The sequence below is a fragment of the Pseudorasbora parva genome, unplaced genomic scaffold (genome assembly GCF_024679245.1).
Source record: "Pseudorasbora parva isolate DD20220531a unplaced genomic scaffold, ASM2467924v1 scaffold_130, whole genome shotgun sequence".
Lineage (NCBI taxonomy): Eukaryota > Metazoa > Chordata > Actinopteri > Cypriniformes > Gobionidae > Pseudorasbora > Pseudorasbora parva.
Genome location: NW_027125102.1, coordinates 1 through 11,091, shown reverse-complemented (window position 1 = coordinate 11,091; position 11,091 = coordinate 1). Strand labels below are relative to the sequence as shown.

Sequence of the window (11,091 nt, the reverse complement as noted above, 5' to 3'; positions counted from 1 at the left end):
AGCTACGGGTAACGCCAGCTGATTGAGGAGTTCAACCAATCTACGTCATCAACCTAGAACGCAAACAAAATGGCGCCCATGGTCCAAATATAAAATCGATTTTTTTAAATAACGTAGATCTTTCATGGGTTTTCTACTACATAATTCAGTAAGAGACATCATTTATGTTATATTAAGCCATACAAGTCTCAACACCAGGGGATCCCTTTAATAAACAAGTTTAAACACTTGAGGAACACTTGTTGTATTTAAATGAATTGTTTACTTTATTTACATTTTTGCATGTCAGAGGATACATGTAGAAACCGTTGGAAGTCATTGAGGGACAGATTCAGGAAGGAGAAGAGAAAGGAAAGGGAAATGACAAGGAGTGGGGCAGGGTCGTCTGGGACCCAACCCTGGCGTTTTATGGCGGTGTTGGGATTTCTCACACCATTCCTCACCGACCGTGAGACTTCCAGCAACATCCCCAGACGAACTCTGCCCCCTATAGCCAGCACTTCTCAGTCAGAGGAAGATAGTCAGGTCAGAGAAGACAGACAGGCCATCACACAGCAAGGCCCTTCAAGCAGAGGAGATGTGACGGGCAGTGACACAGGCAGGCACAACCTAACAAAGCTCTCAAAAACATTATTATTATTATTATTATTTCAGTACTATTAAGGAGTTAAGTCATTGAGAAAATCAATGGCAATCTGTGTAGAGCTGAACCATATGCTGCAAAGTTTAGGACATGGTATATAATAATAAATTATTCCAAAGAATGATTTGTCATTAAAATCGTGCCATGTTCAACGATTATCAATTTTTGCTGTAACTATGTAGGTAGACAGACAGACCAGGAGGAAACTGGTGAGGTTGAAAAAGGCCGGAAGAGAAAGAGGAGAGAAATGTCTTCTTTTGAGAGGACTGTTGGCAGCAATTGAGCCCCTAACCCAGATGACGACACTGCCACGTCCACCTCCTCCTCCAACACCAGATGAAGACGAGGTTTTCTTTCAGAGCCTCTTGCCTTCTTTTCGCAGGCTTTCTGTGTTAAGGAGGGCAAGGCTGCGTCTTGATATTCATAGACTGGTTTTCCAGGCTGAAGAGGAGGCTGCTGAGGGTCTCCCTTAACTTTTTTCTTCTCTTTTTTTCCCCCTACACATACATTTTACACTTACAACTGCACACACATATATGTATTACATACACAGCACCTTAAAATAAACATATTAAAAAGATGGTATGGCTGTATTGTTTTCTCAAGTTCATATAAAATAACAAGTGTATTTATATAACAGTAAGTATTTTATACTTGTGGTATCATACAGTGCTATAGCACCACAATACAACACTTAAAGGGATAGTTCACCCAAAAATGAAAATTCAGTCATCATTTACTCAACCTCAAGTTATGATGTTCTGTGCATTTCGGCACTAGAAGCCACTACTGTTGTTACCTGGAACGAAGGCCTTTGTGTTCTCTCTAGTGAAATTCTGTTCGAATTATGAATTTATTAGGTGAAAACAGGGCTGAAAGGGTAGACTGTATATTATGACATGGCAATGAAATATAAAACAAACATGTTAATTTAATGTAAAATAAAACTTTTTTTTAATGACACTTGGAATGTGCTCTTTTAAGAAAAATATAGGTAGCTCTTAAAAGAGCTTTTTGGTTTTGTGGCTCTGAAAAGAGCCTTTGGTGTACTCTATGCACTCGGCTGCCATGGCACTGCACCCTCCTGGTTGAAGTAGGCACAGTATGCATCTTGCAGTTGGATAGCTCTACGGGTGGCATTGTTGGAGCCCATCCTTGGTGCATCTCGCAGGGCCTCAGGAGCTGAAGATGGCTCAATGGTGGGGTCAGCTCTGTGAGCGCATCTTTTCCCCCTTTGCAGCGTCTTCATGCGCAGGAAGTTGTGCAACACGCATGTGGCCTTCACACACACCTCTGCAACCTCTGGACTGGTTGCAATGACGCGCCTGTACATCCGCCATCGAGCTGAGAGGATGCCAAAGGCGCACTCAACTACCAACCTAGCCCGGCTGAGGCGGTAATTGAACACCCTTTTCTCCGGTGGGATGTGATGTCCAGGGTATGGCCGCAAGAGATTGGTCATCAGTGGGAAGCCCTCATCCCCCACAAATACAAATGGGAGAGGCCCCTGCTGCTCTGCTCCTGGGACAGCAGCATCTGGTGGTAGGTCAAGTGTGCCATCTCCGAGGCCTTCTCCAAATGAAGAATTGTGTAGGGTTCCACTATCACTGGTCTTGCCATAGCCCCCAACATCCACAACCCTAAAAAGATAATCAGCATCGACAACAGCCAGAAGAACCAGTGAATACGTGGATTTATAATTATAGAAGAGGGACCCAGAATTTGAAGGTGCTTGTAATATGACATGCTTCCCATCGATGGCACCAAGACAATTTGGAAAATTCCAACGCAAATATAACTGGTCAGCGATGGCCCTCCAGTCATTTGTTTTGGGAACTGGCATATTCTCCTCCACCAGGGCTGTCCAGATGGCACTGGCCACCTCCCTCACAATGCCTGTGACAGTAGAGTGCCCAACACGGTAACTGAAGGCAATCGTTCTGAAGGAATCTCCAGTGGCCAGGTATCTGGTGAAAAAAAAGAATGTACAAAATTCATAAAATGTACTGTTACTGTTTGTATGCACTGTGACTTTAACAATGAACCTGTGTTTATCAGACTGCCTATGGTCATCATATCTGCTTTTAGTGGTTACCATACAGGCTAGAAAAACACACAGATCATATGTACGTTACAGTGTATATTATAGTATGTGAGCAGTGTACATAATAGTATTACATAATTTTCCACATCCTCAAACAAATTGTTAACAAGGTAATGATTGTAGTAACATCAGTCTCTAACTAAATAAAATTATGACTTTTAAAACACTCAACTTAACCAGAGAAGTATTTTCTTCTATAACAGATAAGTTAAATGGTAGCTTTCTCTAGCTGACAGAGTTTATACAGAGACTTTACAAGGAAGTCTATACCAAGGATAATCATTATAGAAAGAGCCTTACCGTAGGCAGATAGCGAGTCGCTCAGCAGGTCCAATTGCCAACCGCATCACTGTATCAGCCTTGGTGATGAGCGGACCAACCTTGCTGAGCAACTCGTCAAAGGTGTCCCGGGACATCCTGAAGTAGGTACTGCTCGAACAGTGAATCATCCAGACGCAGCTCCCGGACCAGTACGTGGTATTCTCTGAAATCTAAAAATAATATTATAATATTTAAACATAAATATGAAGAAAAAAAAACATTGTTTAATGGCTACAACAAGTATAGTAAGCTACAGATTTATGTCATGTCTGAGCTGGATTTGAACGAACATCATTTTACCGGTGGGTTCACAGTAGCCTATAAATGCATGCGCACTCGCCTTTCAATTATGCAATGCGTCGGCATAACATGTTTCTTTGTTTCAAAATATAAGAATAATGTTGGGAAACTTGTGCCATGTGCTCTCTGCTTGATTTTTAATATTTATATCATGTTAAATGTTCAAGGATTGAAGAGCACTTAAATGGACGACTTCCTCTAATGACCTGGCGCTGACTGACACACCTGGTACAGCAGCTGGCACAGTGCGTCTGAGAGCAGTAACTGTTGCCATTGCAACCTCCTGAGGGGTGTACTTCTTGGTGCAGGAGTGTCCAGCGGTGACCATGTTTGGTTTGAGCAGAGTTCCCTCCAGATACACATGGTGGTCAGAGAGAGCCTTGTACACAGCCGCCAGGACCTTGGTTGCAATTAGTTGGGAGTTATTTTCAATGGATAATTTTGCATTGCTCTACTTTAATCGTTTATTCTGGAAGGACGCTTACCTTCTCAGTGGCGTACTGGCACCGTTGCAGGTCATGATCTCCGTCTGGGAGGATCTCAGGCTCTACAATGGGAACCAAACCATTCTAAAGGAATTGAGGAAGAATTAATCAGAAGAAAAGATCTTCTAGCCAGTTATAGAAACAAAATAGACAAATGGCACGCTGGCTATCAAGTGTTCAGTCATGTAAAGGCTGTTCATGAACAATAAGCAGGATCGCATGAGCCAGCCGCATTCTGTTGGACATACCTGTTGGCAAATGCTGGCATATCTGGCAAGAACGTTAGCATTTTCAGCAATTGCGAGAGCAGAGGGGCAGCTCTCGGAGATCTTAAGTACACAGCGCCACTTGGCAAAGTCACAACCATCCTTCTTGTACTGGGCACAGCGTTCAGACAGACCATCCAATCCTGAGTGAAACAGATCATGAATTGTCCACTATGCATGGCATATTTTCCATGTAATCTTCATGAATAAAAAATTTATGTATTCTTTAAATTTAATTTTACTTAAGTGTAATGTTGTGAGGTTGATTTGTGAATGGATTTCTTTGGATTGTAGTCGGAGATATTGGGCTATATAAGCAAAATGTGTTATTTTCCAAATGTTTGTCTGAAAATTTTTATTTTTAAGGGTTGCATTTTGCATGTCCTGTACAGCCAGTCATCTGCCTGTTTAAGCGATGAACTGTGCTACTTGTGGTTGTTTTATGAGATGTAATGTACATTACAATCCTGCTGACCTGCACTACAAAACATTTAACATCTAGCACCAGTGCTATGTGCAAACAAAATTAATGTACAGCCCTGGTTAACATTGTCAGGCTCTGAATCAGGCTCAAATTGGTTTGAAATGGACACCATCATCAATATTTACACTAGAGAAGAACTTGCAGTTATGAAGGGGAAAGATATTTCCCAAAAGTGCTAGGTGGCGCCAATCACAATACACTGGGCCAGCGAACCAATCACAGCACATTTAGTTTTTTGGAAGGAGGAGCTAAATTGAAATTGGCATGTTTGAGCCAGACTCGAGAAAGAGGGGCTATAATATAAAATGTGAAAAATAATGCATAAATCAAGCATGAAGGCATATTCTAGAACACCCTAAAAACAAATAAAGACTTTGTTAATGGGCATATAGGACCCCTCTAAAATGGATACAAGTCAGGATAGATTACTGTCATGTTAAGAAGTATTTGAGTAAAAAAGTTACCCTGCGTGGTTGTCTCTCCATCTGTACCGGCCAAGCCGGCTGTGCCTTTGTCCACCTTTGTGCACAAGGTTCGAAGGCCGGTAAGCGCCCTCTGGAGGAAGAACACTGTATCGCATCTTTGGGACAGATACGGATAGGCTTCTGTGCATTTGTGAATCAAGGCCACGGAACGACAGTCTCAAAACATTCCTTTGTCTCATTTGTGGATTGCTTTGTGTGTGTGGATCTCTCGCGTCCATTTGTGGATTGCTTTGTGTGTGTGGATCTCTCGCGTGCATTTGTGAATTGGTGCGCGCATGTGGATCTCTCGCGTGCATTTGTGAATTGGTGCGTGCGCATGTGGATCTCTCGCGTGCATTTGTGGATTGGTACACGCGAATGTGGATCTCTCACGTACATTTGTGGAAGGTTTTGATACCGTTTTCTCTCCATAGACATGTCCCTACCACTTTTTTAAAACATCTTGCTTCACGGATTAACCTAACTAATACAAACAATGCAGTTCAATGCAGCAAACGCGGCTCATGCAGTCTTCACACAGACGAGCGCTTTAATCTAACGCTTAACGCCGTTGCAGAGACTTTCTGTTTGTTCCGGTCAGATCGCGAAACAAAACGCACAAAAACTGTTCCTGCTCTTGATGTACAACCACTGATGGTATTCGGTTTTGATGAGAGAAAAAATAGACCACGAGGGCAGATTAGAAACGAAAACTTCTGACAAGTTTAACAGACTAGACCAGTGATTAAGCAAAGTGTGCAAATCTATTTGCCTTTATTCACGTGAAAAATCTTTAGATGCAATAATTAAACGCAATTAATAAATTTAATTATAAACTCAGTATGTCTCATTTAGTTGGTAACTTTAAATTGGCCACAGTGTGAAATGACAAAGTCATTTAATAGAATATAACAGTATACTGATAACTACAAGCAGGTAAGCACTACAAGATGTTTTTGAAATCGTTAGAGAAAACGACAAAATTACTTATTCACAAAATTACGTGTGTGAATAAGTGCTGTTTAAAATGTGCTTGCACCCGATCATATTCAGTAGAAGGTAAAAAATAAAAAAAAATCCCTTAAACTTTTTTCGTTTCTACACATATTAGGCTACATATTCCTCATGTCTGTGAGGCAAGCCTGCCGAGTTTCAGTTGGAGACGCGCTTCGGTTCATGATGAAAGCGATGGCTTCCGCGACCTAGTCTACTTATTTAGAAATTATTGGGAAACGTGTGTCATGTGCTCTCTGCTTGATTTTTAATATTTATATCATGTTAACCAAGAATAGTACTTTAAAATGTATTTCTACTGAGTAGTGCGCCAAACAAACAGACACAGACCGGAAGTTAACTTCGGGCCAGGCGCGTAAACGTAGCAACGCGCGTGCGTTCGATGAAACCGACAATTTTCTTCGTTTTTTAAATTCTTTTTTATCAGTGTAAATCAAAGTCTGATAGTAACAAAGATAAAATTACCTTGGCAACTACTTAATCTAGCCTAGGCTTACTAACGTTAGCCTAATTAATGTTGTAAGTTTTCAAATATCTGTGGGTATAACGGCCATTTAACGTCATCAACACTCGAGGTCACCAAACATGTACCGTAAGTACAGATTTATATAACACTTTTTAATATAAAAAGCCATTTTTAAGCCATGTTGTTGTTTATTAAAATCTGTTTTTAATTTAAAACTTCGTTTGACGTATAACGTTACTAGTTGAGGAAGCAGAAGATGAACCTTACGATCCGTTGTTTCTTCCATTGTCGAAATGTGAACCTAAACTGCGAGGCCGGGGGTTCCTCCGGCTCATGGGCGATGTGCTCAGATTCCCCTGGCTTTCAAACAAGTCACCCGAAGTGAGCTTACAAGTTTGCTATCCTCTGCTTTCTATTAGGGATGGGTCGCTCGACACCCTGTGTCGACACACGTCTCGAGTTTTCAGTGTTTCGGAGCATTGCTTTGAAATGAGGCTGTCACGTGACCTGTGGAAATGAAGCTTCGTTATGTCACTGACACGTCATCATGACGTGCTCAAATACAGAGCGCGTCGATTGTGCTGTCCCATATCTGCTATCCATTTAGTGCGATATTCTAATTAGCTTAATAATGTAATCATTTTTAACTTGGTGCGTTGTTGCTAATTAAAGGGCTACAATTAAATACATCTGAATGAAATTGTCTGAATGTAAATTAAAACATCATGCAATTAAGCTCAACCACTGTTCCCAGAAAACTGAATAAAAGTCATTTCTCAACGACAAACTTATTTGCTGTTTGTAAACGCTATCCTCAGTTGTCAACAGCTCACATTGGCCCTCATTTATCAATCTTGCGTAGAAACTGGTGTATATGTTGGCGTAAGATTATGCTTACACTCCTCTCACCGCCTGATTTATGAAGCTGTGCGCACCTCTGCAATTCAGGTGTACGCAATACTTGCCCTTGATAAATGTGGCGGCTGAAAACGATCGTCATTAGAATAACACGCCCCTATAGATTCAAGTCTCCGCCTCCCCCACGCCCTCATTTTACGCCATGGACACACGGAAGACGGCAAAGAAGCGAAACTTCTCCGACGTGGTGATCGGGCGCGCTCAATCATCTCACTAGTCCACTAGTCAGGGCACTGATTAGGACATAAGTCAACGGGCTGACTCAGTGCCCTGACTACTGAACTATTGAGATGATTGAGACGCGCCCATCGAGATCACCAGGGAAGTGGAAAAAAATCCCGAAATTGTTTTATTTGGGAGTTTAAAGAGTGGAATTAAAGGCACCAACAAAAACAAAATATGGACCCAAATTACGAGAACTCTTAATAATGTGGGGGTTGAGAAGCGCACTCCAGCAGTTTAAAGCTGTTTGGATGATAAATTACCATCACTGCATTATTTTACAGCACGTTTTGAAAAAATTAGCATTTAATTTCGTATCACGGCACATGTATTGGGGTGTACAATAGTGATGATGATGTGATGTGGAGTACTACCATTCATTCACATTAATAATTGCATGACAATTTGTAAGATTCTTATTCTTATTATTATGATTATTATTCTTAATGACGCTTGTTATTTAGAAGAAGAATGTCGTTTTTATTGGTTTTATTATTATTTAAAAGAAGAAGGTCATTTTTATTATTTTGTCAGTCTGAATTATTTTAGTCCCAGTCCGTGCGCAGCTGCTGGGCCAGGCGGGCTGGTAAAGCGCACAGGCTCGCGACTGGAGGAATACATATGCCTACAAATCAAACGCTTTGGTAAAGTCACAAAAATTAAACATTGACGTTCATGTTGCACAAAAATAAACACTGAATGTTGTTGTTGTGGTTTTTAACAGTGGGTCATAATAAAGCATATTTTGTCAGTGCGTTTTGTGGTGTTAGGAATTGTTTTTCTGCGCATTTTCGCACTAACTCAAACGTGCGTACACCACCTCCTGAGCTGGCGTAGGATTTGAGCGTGCCGTACGCCAACGTCCATATTGATAAATCTCAAAGTCACCGTGGGTTTGGGTGTACGCAAGGTGTACGCTGAAAATTTGGTGTACGCACTTTTGATAAATGAGGGCCATTGTGTTTGATTTCAATATGGAGAATGCACGAAAGAGACCACGTTCTCAAGTGTGGGAACACTTCAGTCTCGACACTCCTAATAAAGTATCATGCATGATATGTGACCAAACTTTATCTTATTCTAATAATACATCCTCAATGCTTCGACATCTACGCTCCAAACATCCAAATGCTCTGGCCAACGAGACTCCTACAACAGAGCACCGGTCTGCTCCAACTGAAAAAGGTCAAATTTGGGACTAAAAAATATTATGTACTTTCCCCAAAGAGTGATAAAGTAATTAAAATGCATGAAAATTCACCCTTTTGAAGGTCAAGTTTTCATTTTCTATTCCGTTTCTTTATGTGGTGGAATATATGTATATTCAGAAATATTAACTAATCACAAATAGTGTAGCCAAAGTTTCAAAGGAACTCAACCAATCCTATTTCTAATATTCATGTCTTTCACAATGACCTTTATACACATAATTGTTACTTTTAATATCCAACTGTATGTCTCTAATAGCCTGTGTTTATGAAATGTAGGTCCTTTGCCCACCTCTGTATTATACTTTCCATTAGTGGGGTGGGTTGATATAGGTTATGTTGGATTTTTAGGCCAACTCCAAACAAACACTTTTGTATTGCCAATGAAATATTTTTTTGTTACTTGGTTAAACACTGCATGGGCTTAGTTTGCATTACTTACTTTTACTTACACTGCCAATATGAATGAATGGTATAATTGTGCTGTGTATTATTAGGAAGGAAGAAGGAGCTTGATGAGGCCCTTGTCAACATGGTTGTGAAGGACTTGCAGCCTTTCTCCATCGTGGAAGACGAGGGATTTAGAGCATTTGTGAACAAGTTGGACCCCACCTATGTTCTGCCAACCCGGAAAACTGTTAAGACGATGGTCAGAGAGAAATACAAAGAGGTGAAGCAAAAGGCTATGGCACATCTGCAGAACATCCCATCTGTCTGCCTCACAGCTGATATGTGGACCTCCCTCACTATGGAGTCCTATCTGGGGGTCACATGCCACTACACTAACAGCAACACAGAACTTGGGTCAGTTATGCTGGGAGTATCAAAGTTCCCAAAATCACATACAGCTGACAACATCAAAGAGGCTTTGTCGGATCTGATATCTGACTGGGGGCTCACTGGTTCAGTTGCTGCCATGGTGACAGACAATGCGGCCAACATGGTATCAGGAATTCAGAAGCTGGGACTACGCCATCTCCCTTGCTTTGCTCATACCATCAACCTCATTGTTAAGAGGGCAGTTGAAGAGCATGAGGTGTTTGCAGACATCCGTAAAAGAGCCAGGAGAGTGGTGTCTTTTTTCAGGAGCAGCACTAAGGCCACTGAAAACCTTATTCTTGCCCAAGAAAGGATGGGCAGGCAGCCCCTGAAGCTTCTCCAGGAAGTGGACACTAGATGGAACAGCACGCATGATATGCTGCAAAGACTCATTGACCTCAGAGAGCCTGTTGGTGCTGCTTTGGCTAGTTTGTCAAGTGACATCATGCCACTTTCAAGTGCTGATTTTGACATCATTTCTGAAAGCCTTGAAGTACTGGCACCCTTCAAGTATGCCACTAAAGAGCTCTCCGGTGAGAAGAGCGTGTCAGCTTCAAAGATCATCCCAATCATTAGGATGATTCAGCACAAGGTGGCAGAAAAAACAGCCCATGCAAGAAATCCATCTGCTTCATCCTTAGGAATGGCTCTTCAGCAGTACATCAACAAGCGGTGCAGTAATGTTGAATCCATCCGTGTGCTTGCACTGGCCACATTGCTAGATCCCAGATTTAAGACCCTTGGGTTTGGCAACCAGGATAATGCCCGTGAAGCTGAACGGTTGTTGACGGGTGAATGTGCTTCAATGATACGGCTAACCAGTGAGAAAGCTTCACAAGCAGTGGAATCATCATCTTCATCTTCATCTCAGGCAGCTCAGAAGCCACCATCCTCAGATAACCTGTGGGAGCTCCTGGATAGCCGGGTCAGTGAGACACAACAGCATCATAGCTATAATGCTGATGCCACCATAGAGGTCAAGAGATACATCAATGATGCATACCTCCCTCGAAGTGATGACCCTCTCAAGTACTGGCAGGCCCATAAAGTATACCCCAATCTTTATGCTTTGGCCAGTAAATATCTAGCCATTACAGCCACATCTGTTCCGTGTGAACTAATTTTTTCTAAAGCTGGGGATGTGATTAGTAAAAAAAAGGAGCCGCTTAAACTCCAGCACAGCAGAACAAATAATATTCTTGAATAAAAATATGTAATTGCATTTGTAATTGTGTATTTGTGTGTTTTGTTTTGTTTTTACAAAATGCATGTTTGTGTTGGTTTTGTAAGGAACACAAAAAATAGTGCAATGAAAAATCACCTAGGCCTCATTTATTGGCATATTTAACATTCTATTTAGAAGTTTATGTGAGTAAA

General features: G+C 41.4%; 2 protein-coding genes across 2 annotated transcripts; one reads left to right on the top strand and one right to left on the bottom strand.

Annotated features, from left to right (window-relative positions):
• Window positions 1–3,522: 3,522 nt before the first annotated feature.
• On the bottom strand, window positions 3,523–6,668 carry LOC137065771 (fructose-bisphosphate aldolase B-like). Its single transcript, XM_067437300.1, has 5 exons — window positions 6,662–6,668; window positions 5,068–5,244; window positions 4,102–4,262; window positions 3,854–3,937; window positions 3,523–3,768 (listed from the first exon to the last, which is right to left on the bottom strand). Exons 1-5 carry the CDS (start codon window positions 6,666–6,668, stop codon window positions 3,523–3,525), a joined length of 675 nt encoding a protein of 224 aa, XP_067293401.1.
• LOC137065772 (E3 SUMO-protein ligase ZBED1-like) lies at window positions 5,225–10,921 on the top strand. The gene is made up of 2 exons (XM_067437301.1): window positions 5,225–6,673; window positions 9,393–10,921. Exons 1-2 carry the CDS (start codon window positions 6,667–6,669, stop codon window positions 10,919–10,921), a joined length of 1,536 nt encoding a protein of 511 aa, XP_067293402.1. The 5' UTR covers window positions 5,225–6,666.
• The last annotated feature ends 170 nt before the right edge of the window (window positions 10,922–11,091 follow it).

What these genes read in the sequence shown, in the direction of transcription:
- LOC137065771 (XM_067437300.1), bottom strand. An exon ending in ATGCCAGCATTTGCCAACAG is followed by an intron (nt 3,938 to 4,101) that starts GTATGTCCAACA and finishes CAATTCCTTTAG; the next exon opens with AATGGTTTGGTTCCCATTGT. An exon ending in GCCAGTACGCCACTGAGAAG is followed by an intron (nt 3,769 to 3,853) that starts GTAAGCGTCCTT and finishes ATTGCAACCAAG; the next exon opens with GTCCTGGCGGCTGTGTACAA.